Genomic DNA, 23,279 nt, shown 5'->3' with positions numbered 1-23,279 from the left:
AAATTACATTAATACAAAATAAAATCTAATACAATAAATCAAAATAAAGCACCTCTGCCTACCCCTTCGGGGATAAAAGGCGTGATGTTGCTGCTGCTATATTTTTTTAATTTATGATTTCATTGTATAATTAATAATCAAACAGGTACCATGGTTTAAAACATAGAGAGTGCTAGGGAAGCGCGGATCCCGTTTCCGTAAGATTTCTGGGATCAAACAATCGTTGTACTGACTTTAGGTTCAGTATAGAAAATCTCGGAACTTAACTAATAATGTGGTCTGTTTTGTACCAGCACGACATTACCATTTTTAAATGAAAAACTTTAGACTAACTAACTTTAGACTAACTAACTTTAGACATTGTAGCATAAATAACATCACGGACTTTTACGCTGTTATAAATAGACTCGCTCGAATCGCATTGTAAGTCCCGTCCTTAAAGAGTCGCTTGAGAGACCACCTAGGTGAGGTCGCCGTGCCGAACACAGGTGCTTACCCGACATTAAAGTTTCGGGAGGTACCTGTGTCCTGTGTACCGGGGTCATCACTGCAATGACCACCCGGAGGCCACGGCTGAGCATACGGTGGCGGTGTGCGCTGCATGGGCTAAGCACTGCCGTGTCCTTAGGGACGTGATTGGTGCCATGGTGCGGAGTGAGTAGAACTGGGATGCCGCTCTTCCTTCTGCGAACAGGTCATGCTATCTAAGGAGGAGACGGGACTCGTGGGGAAACGGACAACTTGGTAAAATTAATTCTATGGGAATGACTATGCAAGTAAAGGCTATACTCGTACAATAGAGTATACTAATGTTTTACATGTAGATGCATGTTCCTTTGTATAGTCCTGAAACCACACTGACTACTTTTTACGTTGGTACCTGCGGGGGAAATCCGCTGGCAATCAAACTAAGTGTATCCTACGATTCATAATTTTAATTACGTTATATACAATGTGATAGGGGCGAGACTTCTAACCCGTTAAGGCTGAATACTACATCTAATTTTAACGACAAAAGTCCTGGGTCGAAGGGGTCGAATCCCCTCCCCCTAAAAATTATGGCCATTTTAATATTTTTTTAACTTTTTTTGATATCAAAGGTTGTATGCGTCGTAGAAACAAAAAAAAGACGACAAACGGTAGCTAATAACCTTGGCTAACTAATTCATTACTTTTTTCATATGTTTGATAATGTTTTGGTGAGAAAAAAAATAATTTGTGAATTATTCTTACCGAAAAAATCACTATTTTCCTATATTTTCAATTAGGGGTTCAACCCCCCATATTATTTTTTTTGTCGATAAAATTAGATGTAGTACTCAGCCTTAACGGGTTAGAAGTCCCACGCCTATCACATTGTATTGTATGTTTATAGCATAAGAACTTATTGCTTTTATGAGGCCAAGCGAAACAAAGGGGAATCACATCACATTTTAGTACTGTTTTTCCTTAGTGGTGTGTAAGGAAAAGCAGTACAAAAATGAGATCTCTTCCCAAAATATTTTTACCTAATTTCCAGTGAACTTGACTGGTTTGTCCGCGTCACAAAAGGTCACTCTTGTTAAAAAAAAAAGGTCAACGTTACTAAATTGTTTATTAATTGGTTAGATGTTTTCCTTGTTAAAAATTGCATTTGTCTGTAGGGATTTCCAATTTATTGTAAAAATTTTAAATGAGGTTGATTGACCCAGCTTTTTTATCGTCTGTAGCCGATCGTGGTTATCAAATGTTTAAAAGAAATCATTTTTTTTGTGACAATCCCCCTCAACCTCCCTAAACCGCTGCAACTCCTGTAAGTCAGGATCTACATTAGATACAACCATGAAAACACCGGAACACTAAAGTCCGGCGCATCCCAAGACAGGAATGACTGTCGTGGATCCTGGCACGAAATAATTCAGAAAATATTATTAAACTAGCTTCCGTCAGCAAATCCGTCCGCGCGGATGTCGGTCTTCGCGTGGATGTTTTATTTCTCAATTTTGAGTAACTCTGAAAATGACATCTTATAAAAATCTGTTGGACTCAAATACGGCTAGACCCACAATGATTAAGGAGATCCCTCTATTGAGCTACTGCTGTTGAGTAGTATAAAACTGAAAATATTTTTTTTTCTACGTATTTTTCCGGGATAAAAAGTATCATATTTTATGCCCAGGATAATGAGGTATAATTATACCAAGTTTCATCGAAATCGAACAGTTACTTTTCACGTGATTCCTGAACATACAGACAGACAGACAGACAAAAAAAAATCAGATATTTGGGTTTGGTATCGATACAGTAACACGTACCCCCCTGCTATTTATTTTTTTTATATTTTCAATGTACAGAATTGACCCTGCTACAGATTTATTACATGTATAGATATGATATTTATTAATATCTTTTCCTTGAACAGAGTAGTTATGTACAGTCTGCACACTTATTTGGTACGCAGGTAACAAAATCTAGACTAATCAATAAAATTGAAGTGTCTGTTTGTAACATTTAAATAACTATTATACATACATGAAAAATATTAAAATATTTTTATGATTTTTTTCTGTCTGGCTAAATTTTGTAATTTCTGGAATTCGAATCGAATCGAATTTGACGACTATTGCCATGCTAGTTAAGGAGGAGGCGGGGCGCGTGAGGGAACGAACCTCCTCACGCCCCAGCCGTCGTGAGAGACACTCCGGGTGTCGGGGATCGCGCGACGGTCTTCATCATCATCCCTATTTTATCAATCAAAAAGTTTAAAAATGAAAACATCAAAAACTAATATGAGACGTTAATTAAATCCAATCAATTTTCATCGGCCAAGGTTAGAATGATACTTGTATGATATGTTTTAAAACAAAACTAGTATTGTTTATTAAAAAAATCTTAATTTAACGAAATCCACTGATCAGCAGTATTTTATAGATGCTTCAGCACAAACAGGCTAGCTGGAACGTAGTCGGCGCCTCGTGTTCCGCGCGCGCCTCAAAGAGCCATCAGACAACCACAGATGGGGCCCAGTAGGGCAGATGCCTGATCAGTAATCACACTTCCTCCCGCCACGCCCAAGGCGGGAAAAGACATTGGATGTTTTCCACCCTCAATAAAAAGAGGTAGCTGATATACTAAGAAGTAACTTAGGCTTTTTATGGTAAATAAATAATTTTGAATTGATTCCAAATAAGTTGATTTAACATGAAGTAATACTGCTTGTTTTAAACAAAATATTTTGTAAACGTCCATGAAATACATTTAGGATGTAGATAATGTAAGTATACGTACATAGCTTTTTATAATAATGTTCAATACTGTTCGTTACAAATAAACTTAATCTATACTTATAATAAATCTGTAGAGAGGTTAATTCTGTACATGAAATATATTTCCAAAATAACTATCAGTGGGTGTAGTGATCGATACTGACGCCAAAAATGCAATCAGAATTTGTTTTGTCTGTCTGTCTGTTTGTCTGTTGGTCTGTCTGTATGTTCGTTATAGAAACAAAAACCACTCAACAAATTTCAACAAAACTTGGTACAATTGTTCTTCATACTCCTGGCAGGTTAATATACTATTAATCACGCTACGATCAATAGGAGCTGAGCAGTGAAGGGAAATGTTGGGAAAACAGGAGAACTTACCCCTTTTTTTAACTTCCGTCGCGTGTGCAGTCTTAATGATTAAAGCTACACAGAAATCATGTATGACGGAAATGTTCTCCTTAAAATTGTTTAAAAAATATTCCACGACAGCAAATGTCTATCTTTTATGGTTGACTCACAATAACACGTATAACTCCCGATCGATCGGAGCTTTCTGATACGTTTATAACACTCTCATTCAACCCTTGGGCATAAAATAGGATACTTTTTATCCTGGTAAGGTAAAAAAAATCTTAATTTTTCAGTTTTGTACTACAGTACGCGAGCTCAACAGCAGCAACTGCTCTTTAATTATTATGGGCCTAGCCGTATTTGGGTCCAATAGATATTTATAAGATGTCATTGTCAGAGTTACTCAAAATGGAGTCTTCAGGGAATGTTTAAACTTGACTTTCTACATGATGTGTCCCTAATCATGATTGCCACACCCAATCCTCCTTAGGACCTCCAATGTACATATATGCCCATTATCACCTCCATTAGAATTATTTATACTCATTGCTCCTTCTTCTGAGCCACCTCCAGTTATAGGCTTCATTGCAATACTTGCTGGATTACCTATAGACATGTTTATTGGTCCATTACTAGAAGATATTGCTTCTAATAAAGTACCAGGTTCCTGGTTGTTGTTTTCTGTTCTATTCTCTTGGTTATTGTTATTTTTGGCAATAACAACTTTGCCTATCGTGATTTGACCACCTCCTTTGGCACCTGCACCTCCCCTGCCTTCCTGTCCTGACTCAACGTCTGCGTCATCTATAACGAAATTGTTTTTTTTACATTGCACGTCTGTTGCATGAGCAATTAATTGCAGGCGGGAGAGCGGCGCTGCACACCGCATGTTAAAAAATACAGATAAACGCAATTATAACTAAAAATCTAATGTATTGTTAGTGCAATATTTGTTTTATTAAAAAAAAGGATAATAACATAAAATATTTTGGTACAAGTTTACCTTATGAGCAAGTTTGGCGGTTAATGCCCATTCTTGCCCCTTCGTCATTCATTGTGAAAAGAGGCCTCTTCTCTGCTGTGGGACAACTTAGGAGATGATGATGGGAAGTAAAGCAGATGTACGGTGGGGGGTGGCGACACGATCCGAGCAACGTCACGCGTCATCGCCGAGTGCGTCAAAAAATATAAATATAAATGAAAATATTATTATAGAAAGAAGACTTTAACTTATATAAGACTTGAACGACTATATAAATATACCTCGTCCCTGATTAACACGTTCATTTTTATTTGATTTTTGTCTAAGAATGCAACAATAACAAGAAGAATAACAACACTGAAAGGTGAAGAACAAGTTTGGTGCATTCGTTTGGGAATTATGCGCGTTTATATATATATATATATATACCCCTATCACATTGTATATATATATATACAATGTGATAGGGGTGACACTTCTAACCCGTTAAGGCTGAGTACTACATCTAATTTTATCGACAAAAGTCGGGGGTCGAAGGGGTCGAATCGAAACCTCCACCTAAAAATTATGACTATTTTAATATTATTTTACTTTTTTTGATATCAAAGGTTTTATGCGTCGTAGAAACAAAAAAAACGACAAACGGTAGCTAATAACCTTGGCTAACTAATTCATTACTTTTTTCATATGTTTGATAATGTTTTGGTGAGAAAAAAATCATTTGTGAATTATTTTTACCGAAAAAATCACTATTTTTCAATATTTTCAATTAGGGGTTCAACCCCCATATTATTTTTTTTGTCGATAAGATTAGATGTAGTACTCAGCCTTAACGGGTTAGAAGTCCCACCCCTATCACATTGTATATATTGTGGTGACATAATATGTTTTATTTTACACTAAATAAATATCTAAGAGATATTCATAATGTCCTATCCTATATATATGAGGTCGGCGTGGATCGAGACACAGTAACCAGTTGTCTGCATACAAGTTTACAAGTCAATATGGTGCGTCTCACAGTGGTAATACCATTTTTGTTCCTGGTCGCCTGCGTCTGCACATATCCATCTAAAACACCAGGTATTACGTTTTCGATCACAGTTTCAAAGTCAATGCATTTATTTCAATCAATTCCTATTTTAGAAACGTTAACATTCAATTGTCCGTCAGTCTGGAGGCTAGGTGCTCGTTCCAAAATGTAGCTGTTCATACGGAGAACGATCTGAAACTTCCATACTTACCCTTTTCTAAATGTTTTGTACAATCTCACTGATATATTATTGTATACATGTGAGAACAATACAAAGTCAGAAGTAATGTGAACATAGAAATAATGCTATGCTACTTTTTGTATTTGTTTGTTTGTTGTGTGTTTGTGTTCAAGTATTGCCACCTATCTTAGTTTAGGGGTTTCCTGTTAGGAGAGGTTGGCAAAACGGGCATTCGTGTTTATTCGTATAACGAAATTAATAACAAGTTTTTGTTTTCAGATAATGAAGAATTATACGATGACCGCAACAATATAAATAATCAAAGTTTAAGTTTGAGAAGGCAACCAACATATAATTACAATAATAATGGATCAGGCAGCGTTGGGCAGACACAAAATACAAGCATTACACAACACTTTGGAGACATCAACTACGGTAAACTCGACGCGATCACCAAACAAATTCCTTTGAGTCGCCAACATTTTATCACGTTAAGCGTTGTTTCACGCCAGTGTTCTGTGAGGCCGTGGTATCACTCACTGTGTCGAAGCATGGCTCTCCTACATATATTTTTTAAATTTAATGTGTAACTAACGCGTTCAAAGCCGCGGGTAAAGTGCAAGTACATCAGTATTGGATTTTTAGTAAAATCGAATGTTAACAATTGTTTGTTTTCAGGTAATAATGCAACCTCAGAACCAGCCCATATAGTTAATATCGACGGTGGTTTAGCTAATGGAGGGGCCAGCTATGGAAGTGGTAATGGTGGAAATGGTGGCTTCAGTAATGCTTATGGAGGTAGGATGTAAATAGTTGTAAATAGTACTAGCCATAAAAGTTAAAAAGTAGCATTTATTCGTTCACGACACTGCGCCAATGTCGCTTTGACATCGGATCCCGGAGGGGTTTTTTTTTGAAGGGGGAAAATCATCCAATGACTTCTCCCGCCTTGGGCAAAGCGAAAGGGAGTGTCAGACTCTTACTGACTAAAAACCACCCCCTTCGTACTCCTGCTTTTCGAGCCGGAGCCCCGGTAAACCCGCTAGGTAGTCCGCAGCTCCGGATCAGGCATCAGCCTAACTGGGCCCCATCTGTGGTGGTCTGATGGCTCTTGCTCGCCGTCCGCAGGCCCGCACTTACGGTGGCCGGAGTTCGTCGCGCGATCCCCGACGCCCGGAGTGTCTCCCGCGACGGCTGGAGCGTGAGGAGGTTTGTTCTCTCACGCGCCCCGCCTCCTCCTTAGCTGCCTGCTAGGGTTGACCTCATTTTTCGCCGACCTTTCTGAACATAATTAACTTTTCACAGGTCGTGAAGTACCTGCACACCAAGGCTGGCTGTCCCGTGTGTTGAGTGAAATAGGCTATCAATAAGATGTCAAGTGTATGGCGGCCAAAATAGATTTAAGGTTAACATTTAAGGTCAAACCACTGCAAAAAATAATTTAATAAATAAATAAAGTAAATAACCCTTTTGTAAATAGAGCATACACAACTTGCAGAAGTAGTTTTATTGATGAAACCTTGCTCATGATATCCAGTCTAGCCTAAACAATAGCCACAACACATGTCGTAACACCAACAACACAAACAAATTCCTTTGTACTGTTGGACGCTGACGAGGACGAAGTGAATCATATACTTATGAAGCTGAAGCCTGACAGTGCCTCTGGGAGGGACAATGTGTCCACTTGTTTTCTAAAATATGTGAGGAGTGACGTTGTTCGCATAATAACTCATATTGCTAATCTCTGCTTTAATGAAGGCTTCCTTCCTGGTTTCACTAATACATCATGACGCCACTTTACAAGGTTGGGGACAGAGACGACGTTAAACATAGGTCAAAAATATCTTGTTATTTCTTAATTTTTTTCCTTATTCTGCTGATCAAATTAGTCATTTTAGTAGTGATTTTTGTTTTGAAAAACATTGAAAACTAGTCTGGGCGGATAATATTTTGCACTATTTTAAATATATTAAATGAGTGTTAAAAATACATCGGTCAGAACAAGCTACGTGTTTTTTATTTTATCTGTATTAGGTCTCCACGGGCTCTTGGTCCGTGCCCATGTCACATCTTTTTTTACATTAAGTATAATCAATATTTATAGTAGGTACCTATGTTTCACACTACAACTATAAGTACCTATTACTACAAAAATACCTACCGACTTTTTTCCCGACTGCCTCGTTGGTCGAGTGGTCGCAAGTGCGACTGCCAAACAAGGGGTCGAGACCCCTTCTTCGATTCCCGGGTCGGGCAAAGTATTACTGGGGTATTTTCGGCTTTTCGAAAATTTCAATAGGCTCACCCCCCTATTACGTAGGACTTATAACACAAATGGTGAAAAGTGGGTGTATATTGTATAGCGGCATTAAGTGTCGTAATGAGCACCTCTGCCTACCCCTTCAGTCATAAAAGGCGTGTCGTTGCTTTATTTTTAACAAAAATACCTATAAATTCAATAATTTTATTACCCACTGTTAGCTACTTTTTTTTTAGTAAAATCTCTTCTTTTTTGGTAACTTTTTACAAAGCCGAAGAAGGGGGAGAATCATCAAATGATCTTCTTACGCCCTGGGTGAGGCGAGAGAGAGTATATTGAGATTCTTACTAACTAAAAACTATCCGTTCCTACTCCTGCTAACCTTGGTAACCCCTTAGGTGTACCACCTGCGAGAGCTATGTTTGGGCACATATAGGCCGGCTCAACGGAGTGACGTCACGGCGTCACATGCAACTGTACATCGGTTTTTTTGTACGAACGCCGTGACGCCCGTCTAGCCCCTCCTCAAAGAGGGGACTTACCGCTGCTAGGTATAACAGCGAGCCCAAGTCAATGAGGCCTGATACCTAATACTCCTACGACACCCATGGAGTCAGTCTTCAGGGAATGTACTCAACTAGACCTTCTACATGATGTGTCCCTATCTTTATGACCACACCCAACGCTCGACAGGACCTCCAGTGTACTCATGCCCATTATCATTACCGTTATCATGTGACCCATCTCCTGCACCTTCATTATTAAATTCATTGTCAGTCTTCTTAGAATTATTATTTCCTGGTCTTACATTTTGGTTGTTTATACTTGTCACCGGAAAATAACAGGATCCGTAAGTTTAAAATTTACTAGGAAGTTTATAAACTTTCGTAGGATTCTAAACGGGTGATAAATTTTAATATTTTACATCCACATTTTCGTAGTACTAAGTTCCTGGTTGTTGTTTTCTGTTCTATTCTCTTGGTTATTGTTATTTTTGGCAATAACAACTTTGCCTATCGTGATTTGACTGTCTGGCTAATTTTTGTAATGGCTGCATCGATTTTAACGATTATTACTAGGTACTAAGAAGTAACTTAGGCTATTTTTGTAAATAAATAATTAGAATTGAGTCCAAATAAATTGATTTAACATGAAGTAAAACTGCTTGTTTTAAACAAAATATTTTATAAACGTCCATGAAATACATTTAGGATGTAGATAATGTAAGTATACGTACATAGCTTTTTATAATAATGTTCAATACTGTTCGTTACAAATAAACTTAATTTCTAAATAAAATAACATGAAAATAAACATTTATTATTATAATTTCATACAGATATTTAAACCACTGTGTGCGCTAGAAACAATTTGGAATTTCGTATTTCTTACTACGTTGTATACTACATCGACTCGGATTAACAATAGTCCTAATGGTATAGAGTCTTCAGGGAATGTAGTCAACTTGACTTTCTACTTGATGTGTCCCTAATCATGATTGCCACACCCAATCCTCCTTAGGACCTCCAGTGTACTCATGCCCATTATCACCACCATTAGAATTATTTATACTCATTGCTCCTGCTTCCGAGCCACCTCCAGTTATAGGCTTCCTTGCAACACTTGCTGGATTACTTATAGACATGTTTATTGGTCCATTACTAGAAGATATTGCGTTGTTCGTTTCCCTTCTATTCTCTGGGTTATTGTTATTTTTGGCAATGACAACTTCGCTTGTCGTGATTTGACCACCTCCTTTGCCGCCTTCCCCTCCTTTGTCTTCGTGTCCTGACTCAACGTGCATCTTTTGATGTTTATCTGTTAAAATGGGAAAAATGAATAATAAGAATGAATCAAATCTGTAGTATACGAGTATTTTTGTAAATGTCCAGTGTAATATTTTATTAAAATTGTCTAGCGCTAGTAAATGTGACTGTGTAATGGCTGTATTAAAGACTTACTATTAATCGACATTAAAATGAATACCTAATTGGTTATCATTCGTAAACGAAAACAAATCAAGACAGACGCAAACGTTCCCATCAATGTCAAAGCGACATTAGCGCAGTGTCGTGAACGAGTAGGCCACGGTCACCCATGGCCAACACAAGATTTGGCATAAATAGTTTGTCCTTCGAAAATTGCATAGTGTCTGCTTGAGGTCTAGTTGAAATAAAAGCTTTTACTTTTTAACTTTTGCGGCTAGATACCTTATTTGTATCGTTGCTTTGTGTGTGTGATGCTATTCACATCCTACCTCCAGATAAGGTATTGAAGCCACCATGTCCACCATTACCACTTCCATAGCTGGCCCCTCCATTAGCGACACCACCGTTGATATTAACTATATGGGTTGGTTTTGAGGTTCCATTATTACCTGAAAACAAACAATTGTTAACATTCGATTTTACTAAAAATCCAATACTGATGTACCTACTTGCACTTTGCCCGCGGCTTTGAACGCGTTAGTTACACATTAAATTAAAAAATATATGTAGGAGAGCCATGCTTCGACACAGTGAGTGATACCACGGCCTCACAGAACACTGGCGTGAAACAACGCTTAACGTGATAAAATGTTGGCGACTCTTGATCGCGTTGAGTTTACCGTAGTTGATGTTTCCAAAGTGTTGTTTAATGCTTGAATTATTTATCTGCCCAATGCTGCCATTTCCATTATTATTGTAATTATATGTTTGCCTTCTCAATCTTAAACTTTGATTATTTATATTGTTGCGGTCATCGTATAATTCTTCATTATCTGAAAACAAAAACTTGTTATTCATTTCGTAATACAATCAAACACGAATGCCCTAAACTAAGATAGGTGGCAATACTTGAACACAAACAAACAAATACAAAAAGTAGCATAGCATTATTTCTGTGTTCACATTACTTCTGACGTTGTATTGTTCTCACATGTATACAATGATATATCAGTGAGATTGTACAAAACATTTAAAAAAGGGTAAGTATGGAAGTTTCAGATCGTTCTCCGTATGAACAGCTACATTTTGGAACGAGCACCTAGCCTCCAGACTGACGGACAATTGAATGTTAACGTTTCTAAAATAGGAATTGATTGAAATAAATGTATTGACTTTGAAACTGTTATCGAAAACGTAATACCTGGAGTTTTAGATGGATATGTGCAGACGCAGGCGACCAGGAACAAAAATGGTATTACCACTGTGAGACGCACCATATTGACTTGTAAACTTGTATGCAGACAACTGGTTACTGTGTCTCGATTCACGCCGACCTCATATATATAGGACACCAAATCGATAACTAGATTCTGAACATCTGTTAGATGTTATGTATCTAGTGTGTAAATAAAAAATATGTTACCAAAATATATAAACGCGCATAATTCCCAAACGAATGCACCAAACTTGTTCTTCGCCTATCAGTATTGTTATTCTACTTCTTGTTGTTGTTGCATTCTTAGATAAAAATAAAATAAAAATGACCAAGTTAGTCCGGGACGAGCAGCTAGTTTTGATTAATTTTTGAAAAATATAGAACAAATTTAAGCATTTTTGTCATGCCTATTATTGGAAGCAAGTACAACAACTCACACATAGGACCTTATTAAGACGCACTTAAGACGAACTTGGTAAAATGTCCATTTCGCATTAAATTCACCGAGAGAAGTGGAAATTGTCGTTTTCTTTTTCTTCTCCTCTAAAAATATTTTCTGTTTTGTTTCGTTGTGGGATCAAAGACAGTCTCTAGGACGCGCCGAACTTCAGTGTTCCGGTGTTTTCAGGGTTATATATAGGTATACTGTAGATACAGGAGCTTACAGGGGTTGCAGCGGTTTTGGGAGGCAGGGGCGGGCTTGTCCCAAAAAAAAAAAAAATTTCTTTTAAGCGTTAGATGACAACAATCGGCTGCAGACGATAAAAAAGTTGAGTCAATCAACCTCTTTTAATTTTTTTTGCAATTGGAATTCCCTAAAGTCAAATGCAATTTTTTACAAGGAAAAATCTACTAATACCTGTCAAATTAATTTCCCATATAATTTTTAAGGTCTCCGAAAAAAAATTGTTTGTATATTTGTGTAGGTTTTTTTATTCTGTTACATTTCTTTGTTTTGTACCTGCTTAACACTTTTATTTTTGTTTTTCCTTTTTTATTTTAACAACTCTTTACCTTAATGCTTCACTATACACTATGTTCGCAGTAGTATTTGTAGATGACATTAAAACATATTAGTTTTCAGGAGATCCTACTCGAGAAAGTGCAACATATAATTGGCCTTTCGTGAGACATAATAATTAATATAATGGCTATGAGAAAAGCACTGTTTTCTGTGATCGATGCCTACCATTGAGAAAGTTTGACCCTGGGATTTATTTATTGTAAGGGCAAACGATACCTTGACGGGAAACTGTAATCTATTAAAGGAAGTAGGCAAATCTCTCTCGGAAGTAATCAAATCAAAAAAATCCATTTCGCATTAAATTCACCGAGAGAAATGCCAGTGTTTTGTGAGGCCGTGGTATCACTCACTGTGTCGAAGCATGGCTCTCTTACATTTTTTTTAATTTAATGTGTAACTAACGCGGTCAAAGCCGCAGGCAAATGTTAAAAATGTATATAATGCAGTTTTTTTGTGCAAGTACATCAGTATTGGATTTTTAGTAAAATCGAATGTTAACAATTGTTTGTTTTCAGGTAATAATGGAACCTCAGAACCAGCCCATATAGTTAATATCGACGGTGGTTTCGCTAATGGAGGGAACAGCTATGGAAGCGGTAATGGTGGACATGGTGGCTTCAGTAACATTCTTGGAGGTAGGATGTGAATAGTAGTAAATAGTACTAGTCGTAAAAGTTAAAAAGTAAAAGCATTTATTTCAACTAGACCACACACAGACACACAAACAAACAATTTTTGCGAATCCTGTGTTCACCGATGGCCAACTCGTTTATGACACTGCGCCAATGTCGCTTTGACATCGGATCGCTTTGACGCTCGCGTCTGTCTTGCTTTGTTGTCGGTTACGCACGATTGAGACACTGACTGACTGTACGACTCGTGAAATAACCGCAGACACACACGTGTCCGTCAATGTCCAAGTGACACAGGTACAGTGTCGGAAACGAGAGTGAGCATAGCGACGAGCGTTAAGCCGGGTCCAGACGAGTGTAACGTGTAATGTAATCCACCGTGTAATGTAACACGAATTCTACGTGTGGACGGCAGTACGAGCATTACATGTAACACTCGCGCTGAAGAATTCGTGTTACATTACACGGTGGATTACATTACACGTTACACTCGTCTGGACCCGGCTTTAGGAGATGATCCTTGATCACTGGTTCGCAGCCTGGGAGCACTCGTTTCGTGCGAACACAAAGACGCTCGCAGTGCTCGTTTGGACGGCGTTCGTGACGGTTGTGTCGTATGTACGTTCATGATGTGGAGTGACGAACAATCACTTGAACTTATTAGTTTGTATCACGAAAAACCTGTTATTTGGGATCCAAAAAACCCGCAATACTTTAAAAAAAAACTGAAACACGATGCTTGGAATGATATTGCTCATTCATTGGAAAGAGATGTAGAGGAATGCAAAAACAAAATGATTAGTTTGCTTGCTTCACATCGAAGAGAAAAAGGAAAAGTAAAGAAGAGCCATAGTACGCGCTTCCGACTTTTGCGGTCTTCAGTTAGTAAATACATGAAAATAAAAGCCGCACCAGCTATCACGACCTTCCTATTCGGCATGTTCGTAGCAACTGAGTGGAAACAGCTTTTGAAATATTTTCGCGTTCACAATTCGCTTTGAGTTCGTGTGCCGTCGACACTGTTGATGCTAAATTACACGTAATCTTACATTACACGTTACACTCGTCTGGACCCGGCTCTATATGACACACACAGACATGATACATAAATGCATCCGGATTACGCGCATTAATATTCGAATTTGGCGCCAAAATTCGCTATTTTGGTTATTTTTATAATTTGATATATCTAGTGTCACTCTCACAGCAAATAAGAAATTAAACGATACCTCTCATGCCAAAATCCATCAAGCCGTTTAGGCTGCAGAGCGTGCCAATCAATTACACATACATACATACTCTCGAAAAACATAACCTTCCTTCTGGCGCAATCGGGTAAAAATATGAACATTTATAACAGTAGTGTGAGCAACATTTTGTCCGCGTGTGCCTCTTCGTATAAGAAAATTAGGCGCGCCTTCTCACAGGTAATCTACAACATAATGTATAACTTTATAAATACTAGACTAGAAGGTACTTATAAGTACCTTCTGCCATCGATGGCATATAAAGTGGAAGGTTGGGAGAGGATATGTGTATTTAGAATATAAAATGTCACAAAGATGAACACTGAGTTTTATTGAGAAGTGGCCTTACAAAAAATTGTCGCGAAACAACGCTATTGTTTTTTTTCGCTGTGCAAGTGAGGTTACCAGTCAATGAGGCCTTTTTTTGAGGGGGAAAAATCATCCAATGAGTTCTTTCCCGCCTTTAAGTGTCAGACTCTTACTGATTAAAAACCACCCCGTTCCTTCTCCTGCTTTAAATCGGAGCCCCGGTAACCTGTTACTTTATCCGCTGCTCCGGATCGGACATCAGCACTACTGTAGTGGTCGGGCCCATCTGTGGTGGTCGAGCTCTTTGAGGCGCGCGCGGAACGCGACGCGCCTTACGCACGGGTCTGGTTCTGGTCGCGGGGCAAGTTACCCTTGCTCGCCGTCCACAGACCCGCACTTACGGTGGCCGTACGTACCACGATCCCCGACGCCCGGAGTGCCTCTCGCGACGGCTGGGGCGTGCGGAAGTTCGTTCTCTCACGCGCCCCGCCTCCTCCTTAGCTAGCATGACTGTTTCGCAGAAGGAGGTGACGGCATCCCAATGCCTCTCGCTTCGCAACATGGTTTTAACCAATGCCGGACGCGAGAGGTTGTCGTCGCCGACCACATCCCTGGCGACACGGCGATGCTAAACCCATGCAGGGCACAGTGATGACACCCTACCGAAGCTTCCATGTCCGTTAATCACCTGCGTCAGGCGGTAGGTGAGGGCGTCGTGGCGCCTCTCAAGCCGCTCCTCAAAGAAGGGACTTACTGCTGCAATGACAGCGAGCCCAAATCAATGAGGCCTGATACCTAATACTCCTACGACACCCATGGAGTCTTCAGGGAATGTAGTCAACTAGACCTTCTACATGATGTGTCCCTATCTTACCACACCCAACGCTCGACAGGACCTCCAGTGTACTCATGGCCATTGTCATTACCGTTATCATGTGACCCATCTCCTGCACCTTCATTATTAAATTCATTGACAGTCTTCTTAGAATTATTATTTCCTGGTTAAGATCAGGAAATAATTTGGTTGTTTATATACTCTTTGCTCCTGTTTCAGAGCGGCCTCCAGTTATATATTTCATTGCAACACTTGCTGGATTACTTATAGACATGTTCATCGGTCCATTACTAGAAGATATTGCTTCTAATAAAGTACCAGGTTCCTGGTTGTTATTTGCCCTTCTATTCTCTTGGTTATTGTTATTTTTGGCAATAACAACTTTGCCTATCGTGATTTGACTGTCTGGCTAATTTTTGTAATGGCTGCATCGATTTTAACGATTATTACTAGGTACTAAGAAGTAACTTAGGCTATTTTTGTAAATAAATAATTAGAATTGAGTCCAAATAAATTGATTTAACATGAAGTAAAACTGCTTGTTTTAAACAAAATATCTTATAAACGTCCATGAAATACATTGAGGATGTAGATAATGTAAGTATACGTACATAGCTTTTTATAATAATGTTCAATACTGTTCGTTACAAATAAACTTAATTTCTAAATAAAATAACATGAAAATAAACATTTATTATAATAATTTAACATACAGATATTTAAACCACTGTGTGCGCTAGAAACAATTTGGAATCTCGTATTTCTTACTACATCGACTCGGATTAACAATAGTCCTAATGGTATAGAGTCTTCAGGGAATGTAGTCAACTTGACCTTCTACATGATGTGTCCTTATCTTTATCATAATCATTTATTTATTTCAAACCTTTATTTCTTTATGACCACACCCAACGCTCGACAGGACCTCCAGTGTACTCATGCCCATTATCATTACCGTTATCATGTGACCCATCTCCTGCACCTTCATTATTAAATTCATTGTCAGTCTTCTTAGAATTATTATTTCCTGGTCTTACATTTTGATCGTTTATACTCTGTGCTCCTGCTTCCGAGCCACCTCCAGTTATAGACATGTTTATTGGTCCATTACTAGAAGATATTGCTTCTAATAAAGTAACAGGTTCCTGGTTGTTGTTTTCTGTTCTATTCTCTTGGTTATTGTTATTTTTGGTAATGACAACTTCGCTTGTCGTGATTTGACCATCTCCTTTGCCGCCTTCCCCTCCTTTGTCTTCGTGTCCTGAGTCAACGTGCATCTTTTGATGTTTATCTGTTAAAATGGGAAAAATGAATAATAAGAATGAATCAAATCTGTAGTATACGAGTATTTTTGTAAATGTCCAGTGTAATATTTTATTAAAATTGTCTAGCGCTAGTAAATGTTACTGTGTAATGGCTGTATTAAAGGCTTACTATTAATCGACATTAAAATGAATACCTAATTGGTTATCATTCGTAAACGAAAACAAATCAAGATAGACGCAAACGTTCCCATCAATGTCATAGCGACGTTAGCGCAGTATCGTGAACGAGTAGGCCACGGTCACCCATGGCTAACACAAGATTCGGCAAAAATAGTTTGTCCTTCGAAAATTCCATAGTGTCTGCTTGAGGTCTAGTTGAAATAAAAGCTTTTACTTTTTAACTTTTGCGGCTAGATACGTTATTTGTATCGTTGCTTTGTGTGTGTGATGCTATTCACATCCTACCTCCATAAAAGGTATTGAAGCCACCATGTCCACCATTACCACTTCCATAGCTGGCCCCTCCATTAGCGACACCACCGTTGATATTAACTATATGGGCTGGTATTGAGGTTCCATTACCTGAAAACAAACAATTGTTAACATTCGATTTTACTAAAAATCCAATACTGATGTACCTACTTGCACTTTGCCCGCGGCTTTGAACGCGTTAGTTACACATTAAATTAAAAATATATGTTGGAGAGCCATGATTCGACATAGTGAGTGATATCACGGCCTCACAGAACACTGGCGTGAAACAACGTTTAACGTGATAAAATGTTGGCGACTCGTGATCGCGTTGAGTTTACCGTAGTTGATGTTTCCCAGGTGTTGTGAAAGGGTTGAATTTTGTCTCAGCCCAACGCTGCCTGATCCATTATTATTGTAATGATATGTTATTGTAATGAGATCTTTATTATCTGAAAACAAAAACTTGTTATTCATTTCGTAATACAATCAAACACGAATGCCCTAAACTAAGATAGGTGGCAATACTTGAACACAAACACACAACAAACAAACAAATACAAAAAGTAGCATAGCATTATTTCTGTGTTCACATTACTTCTGACGTTGTATTGTTCTCACATGTATACAATAATATATCAGTGAGATTGTACAAAACATTTAAAAAAGGGTAAGTATGGAAGTTTCAGATCGTTCTCCGTATGAACAGCTACATTTTGGAACGACCACCTAGCCTCCAGACTGACGGACAATTGAATGTTAACGTTTCTAAAATAGGAATTGATTGAAATAAATGTATTGAATTTGAAACTGTGATCGAAAACGTAATACCTGGAGTTTTAGATGGATATGTGCAGACGCAGGCGACCAGGAACAAAAATGGTATTACCACTGTGAGACGCACCATATTGACTTGTAAACTTGTATGCAGACAACTGGTTACTGTGTCTCGATCCACGCCGACCTCATATATATAGGACACCAATTCGATAACTAGATTCTGAACATCTCTTAGATGTTATGTGTCTAGTGTGTAAATAAAAAATATGTTACCAAAATATATAAACGCGCATAATTCCCAAACGAATGCACCAAACTTGTTCTTCGCCTATCAGTGTTGTTATTCTTCTTCTTGTTGTTAATTTTTGAAAAATATAGAACAAATATCCGTGCGTTTAAGCATTTTTGTTATACCTATTATTGGAAGCAAGTACAACAACTCATACATAGGACCTTATTAAGACGCACATAAGACGAACTTGGTAAAATTTCCATTTCGCATTAAATTCACCGAGAGAAATGGAAACTATGGTTTTTTTCCTTCTCCTCTAAAAATATTTTCTGTTTTGTTTCTTTGCGGGATCAAAGACAGTCTCTAGGACGCGCCGAACTTCAGTGTTCCGGTGTTTTCAGGGTTATATATAGGTATACTAAATAGGAGCTTACAGGGGTTGCAGAGGTTTTGGGAGGTAGTGGCGGGCTTGTCCCAACAAAAAAATATTTTCTTTTAAGCGTTAGATGACAACAATCGGCTGCAGACGATAAAAAAGTTGAGTCAATCAACCTCTTTTAATTTTTTTGCAATTGGAATTCCCTAAAGTCAAATGCAATTTTTTACAAGTAAAAATCTACTAATACCTAAGTTTGCTGTCAAAACTCATGGGTGATTTTTCAAAAAACTTTAACTTTTATTTAACAAATCATTAATCTCCTGCGTTATTAAGCATCGCGGTAGCTTATTATCATCCTATTTTTTATTGGATTGGTTGAGAGCAGTGTCACAGCTTATTTTTACCGACTTCACAAAAAGGAGGAGGTACTATGTTCGGCTGTTTGAAAGTTTTTTTTTTTTTTTGAATGTTTGTTCATCGAATACTCCGTCAATTGTCAACGGATTTTCAAAATTCTTTTTTTGTTCGAAAGTAGATAGTTCTGAGGTGGTCCCATTGTCACCAAGTTAAGATCCGATGATGGGATCTTAGAGAAATCGAGGGAACTCCTCAAATATTAGGGAACTATATAGTGATTTTGGTATATTCATCTAGAATTGAAGCATTTACAGTCAAAAAGTAACCTCTGAAGAGGTGGAACTGATGAAGAAGACCAGAAATGGCCAATGGAACTTCATACTCACAAGAAATCACAATAAAGTTATACTCCGTCAATTGTCGACGGATTTTCAAAATTCTTTTTTTGTTCGAAAGTAGATAGTTCTGAGGTGGTCCCATTGTCACCAAGTTAGGATCTGATGATGGGATCTTAGAGAAATCGAGGGAACTCCTCAGAAATTATAGTGAACTATATAGTGATTTTATATCTATTAACTATATCTATTTTTTGATTTAGCGCAAGTTAGCCGTATATAAACGTTATTCATCAAAAAAATGTTACATTTTATACACGTCTAACTAATGTTAGCGTAGTGATCAATCATCTGATGCATATTTCAATATCTTTATAAAGAACATGTACTTACTTACAAAAAGAATAGTCAATGTACCATTAATAAACTAATTAATACGTTAACACATAAGTATTTACTATGTAAAAGTCGCTAAGTAGTTCATTTTACAAACGAACAAGTATACACACGAACGCACTAAAGTACGCTAACTATGAGTTAGCGCAGTGTTGCACGGACTTTGACCAAAGTGATCCCCGCGCACACTCCGCTAATAATAGTTGACGTAATATAAATCGAGTGATTTCAAAAAGTACCTTTACTTAGCGTTTTATAAGATTTGTAACTTTCTTATTTTTGCATATTTCTTCTCAATTTTTTTATGACGTATGTAAAAACACATTTTAAGCAACTTGACATAAAAAAACGTCTTTACCAAATTTCGAGTTAGCGTAGTAGGTATAAATTGCTGGTGTCGAATTGTTAACTTTTGGTTGAGGATAATGTCGCCGTTAACATTTTGTGATTCATGCTGGTGATCATTGATATATTGACGAAGATTCTACGAATTCAATTAATTATGTAAATAGTTAGTTACGAGATGGTGGGTGCGAACTGAATGAAACCAAGTCTTTAACTATAAATGTCTATTCATACATATATCAGAAATCAGAATGTTACACTAACATAGTAAATAGGTACATTAGAACACAGTTATGAGAGATACAATTCGTGTATCACGCGATGGTGAGCGGAGACGGACGGCCGACCCGCCTACAAATTATCGATTAAATCGAATGGCTCGAGCCAATCGATATGCCTAGGTCCTAGGCAATTTCTCGGTTATTCGATAATTAATTGGCCAGTACTATTTTCTTCATTTCATAAATGTTTGCGTCTGTGGTTGAAGCGCTCAGGCGTCCGGCGCTCTTCATCGGTCACATCTTGTCGGCCTCCTGAAAACGTTTTGTTTCACCGATAAATGTTGATTTTGTCCAAAGCAGCTTCTCCGTATACCACAGTCAACATTTGGAATGCATCCGCTCACTTCAATTTCGTTTTTTATACAAAATTCAATATTCGCGGTTTGTCGGCTACAATAGATTTGTCATTGTAGCCGACAATTGATTTGTGTGGTCCGGATATGGTCTTTTTAAAACTGGGTCAGGCACATACTTTGTACTGTGTACCTCAGACTCAACAGGTTGATTGTAGAAGTGCAAGTTGAAAACTTCATTGCAAAGATAAATATCTTTGCTGGCAACTAAATTGGTTGGTTCTGTGCGTCGAGTGTCTGAAAGCAAACAATTGTTAACATAAGACTTTATAAAAAAATCTAATGCTGATGTACTTGCACACAAAAACTGCATTATAGGTACAGTATGGAGATCACTCATATGATTTATATGAAGAAAGGCATAATACAACTGAATATTTTAAAGAAAATAGAAAAATTGAAATTAAAAAAATATTAAAAAAATCAAGAATTCAATTGTCTGCGAACAGCTCCATGTACATTGATCACAGAAGAGCTGTAATGTTGTAGGTTGTCTAGGAATATTACGAACATATGATGAGACTGGCATAATGCCGTATTAAAGTGTTTAAATAACTACTGGGTCCAACTTGCTAAATTTTCCTAATTGTCAGCCAAGATGATAACACATATGTGGTTTAAATTAAGTCATAAGGGGTCTCCCCATACGGTTTAACTGAAAATGTTTGCGACCCTTGATCGCGTCGAGTTTACCGTAGTGGATGTCTCCAAAGTATGAATTCCTTGCATCTCGTATCAGCCCATTGTTGCGTGTTTCATTTAAATTATTATTATTATTTGTTCGGTCTAAGCCAACGTGTTCATTATCTGAAAACAAAAACTTGTTATTCATTTCGTTATACAATCAAACACGAATGCCCTAAACTAAGATAGGTGGCAATTCTTGAACACAAACACACAACAAACAAACAAATACAAAAAGTAGCTGCTCCAATTCTAAGAATACGCTTTTATATCTTATTTCTAGTGTAAGCATGTAATCTAGCTATATTGTCTTAATAGGTATGGGCAAAAAATCCAATCCAATACTGATGTACTTGCACTAAAAAACTCCATTATATACATTACTAACATTTGCCCGCGGCTTTGAACGCGTTAGTTACACATTAAATTAAAAAATATATGTAGGAGAGCCATGCTTCGACACAGTGAGTGATACCACGGCCTCACAGAACACTGGCGTGAAACAACGCTTAACGTGATAAAATGTTGGCGACTCTTGATCGCGTCGAGTTTACCGTAGTTGATGTCTCCAAAGTGTTGTGTAATGCTTGTATTTTGTGTCTGCCCAACGCTGCCTGATCCATTATTATTGTAATTATATGTTGTTGTTGTTGTACTTTGATTATTTATATTGTTGCGGTCATCGTTTAATTCTTCATTATCTGAAAACAAAAACTTGTTATTCATTTCGTAATACAATCAAACACGAATGCCCTAAACTAAGATACGTGGCAATACTCGAACACCAACACACAACAAACAAACAAATACAAAAAGTAGCATAGGGCGGTGGTGCAAGGTGCCCGGATAATGTACCTCAGGTACGTCTCAAGAATGTACCCTTAGAGAGGGTGTACCAGTTTAAATATCTAGGGCATGTTGTCACTGCCGACCTTAGAGATCATGCTGACTTGGAACGGGAACGAAGGGCGATATCTAGGAGGGCTAATATGCTGGCTCGCAGGTTTGCGCGGTGCTCGGACGACGTGAAAATAACTCTATTTCGAGCTTATTGCACATCCCTGTACACGTGTAGCCTGTGGGCTAGCTATACGCAGAATAGTTATAACGCCCTTCGGATACAGTATAACAACGCCTTCAGAGCGGTTTTGGGGCTGCCTGCGTTCGCATGGGCACGCACCGACTGTTTTTACGCAACCATACGGAAGCGGTGTGCATCACTTGTGCGTAGGGTGCGGGCCAGCTCCAATACCGTTCTGAAAATGATTGCAAGTAGGTTGGACTGTCCTTATGTGCGACACTGTTGTGACAGACAAGTTGCATATAGTGTCGCATATAGGAGACTATGACATATTTTATTAAAACTTATGACGGGATATTTATATGACATATTTATGCATGGTATATTATTTATGACCTATGAATTATAATTTTAATCGTATTTGTAATTTGGTATTGTTAATTTAATTTTATGTTTTTATTTTTCTGCTACGTCTGTCTATATTTATAATTGATCCAAATTGAATTTATCTGTAATTTATAATGTAAAAATGATTGTCACATATGTTTTGTATATTTACTTATATGGGTTACTTCACCTGAAATAAATGAATTTTAATTTTAATTTTTAATTTTTAATAGCATTATTTCTGTGTTCACATTACTTCTGACGTTGTATTGTTCTCACATGTATACAATAATATATCAGTGAGATTGTACAAAACATTTAAAAAAGGGTAAGTATGGAAGTTTCAGATCGTTCTCCGTATGAACAGCTACATTTTGGAACGAGCACCTAGCCTCCAGACTGACGGACAATTGAATGTTAACGTTTCTAAAATAGGAATTGATTGAAATAAATGTATTGACTTTGAAACTGTTATCGAAAACGTAATACCTGGAGTTTTAGATGGATATGTGCAGACGCAGGCGACCAGGAACAAAAATGGTATTACCACTGTGAGACGCACCATATTGACTTCTAAACTTGTATGCAGACAACTGGTTACTGTGTCTCGATTCACGCCGACCTCATATATATAGGACACCAATTCGATAACTAGATTCTGAACATCTCTTAGATGTTATGTGTCTAGTGTGTAAATAAAAAATATGTTACCAAAATATATAAACGCGCATAATTCCCAAACGA

At 37.7% G+C, this 23,279-nt stretch overlaps 2 protein-coding genes and 1 long non-coding RNA gene across 10 annotated transcripts; 1 reads left to right on the top strand and 2 right to left on the bottom strand.

The window, feature by feature from the left end:
- The first annotated feature begins 5,506 nt into the window (after positions 1-5,506).
- Positions 5,507-7,295, top strand: LOC118277391 (FK506-binding protein 5-like). The gene is made up of 4 exons (XM_035596167.2): positions 5,507-5,664; positions 6,075-6,230; positions 6,474-6,593; positions 7,101-7,295. Exons 1-4 carry the CDS (start codon positions 5,589-5,591, stop codon positions 7,163-7,165), a joined length of 417 nt encoding a protein of 138 aa, XP_035452060.2. The 5' UTR covers positions 5,507-5,588; the 3' UTR covers positions 7,166-7,295.
- A 1,379-nt stretch (positions 7,296-8,674) lies between these two features.
- On the bottom strand, positions 8,675-23,279 carry LOC118277358 (N66 matrix protein-like). Of its 8 annotated transcripts, XM_050699147.1 has the most exons (6): positions 23,025-23,279; positions 21,682-21,828; positions 16,980-17,096; positions 16,232-16,540; positions 15,311-15,367; positions 8,675-8,754 (listed from the first exon to the last, which is right to left on the bottom strand). In XM_050699147.1, exons 1-6 carry the CDS (start codon positions 23,098-23,100, stop codon positions 8,726-8,728), a joined length of 735 nt encoding a protein of 244 aa, XP_050555104.1. In that variant the 5' UTR covers positions 23,101-23,279; the 3' UTR covers positions 8,675-8,725. The 8 variants fall into 8 exon arrangements, 6 of the variants coding, with proteins under 6 accessions (XP_050555104.1, XP_050555105.1, XP_050555107.1 ...); XM_050699148.1 differs by lacking the exon at positions 15,311-15,367 and having other exon boundaries at positions 8,675-8,811; XR_007706040.1 differs by lacking the exons at positions 8,675-8,754; positions 15,311-15,367 and adding an exon at positions 15,230-15,261 and having other exon boundaries at positions 16,084-16,540.
- Positions 20,019-21,253, bottom strand: LOC118277371 (uncharacterized). The gene is made up of 2 exons (XR_007706042.1): positions 21,137-21,253; positions 20,019-20,680 (listed from the first exon to the last, which is right to left on the bottom strand). It is a non-coding gene; the product is annotated as an uncharacterized LOC118277371 (long non-coding RNA).

This window comes from Spodoptera frugiperda, chromosome 15, assembly GCF_023101765.2.
Source record: "Spodoptera frugiperda isolate SF20-4 chromosome 15, AGI-APGP_CSIRO_Sfru_2.0, whole genome shotgun sequence".
In the NCBI taxonomy this organism is placed as follows: domain Eukaryota; kingdom Metazoa; phylum Arthropoda; class Insecta; order Lepidoptera; family Noctuidae; genus Spodoptera; species Spodoptera frugiperda.
This window is presented reverse-complemented; position numbering and strand designations above follow the sequence as displayed.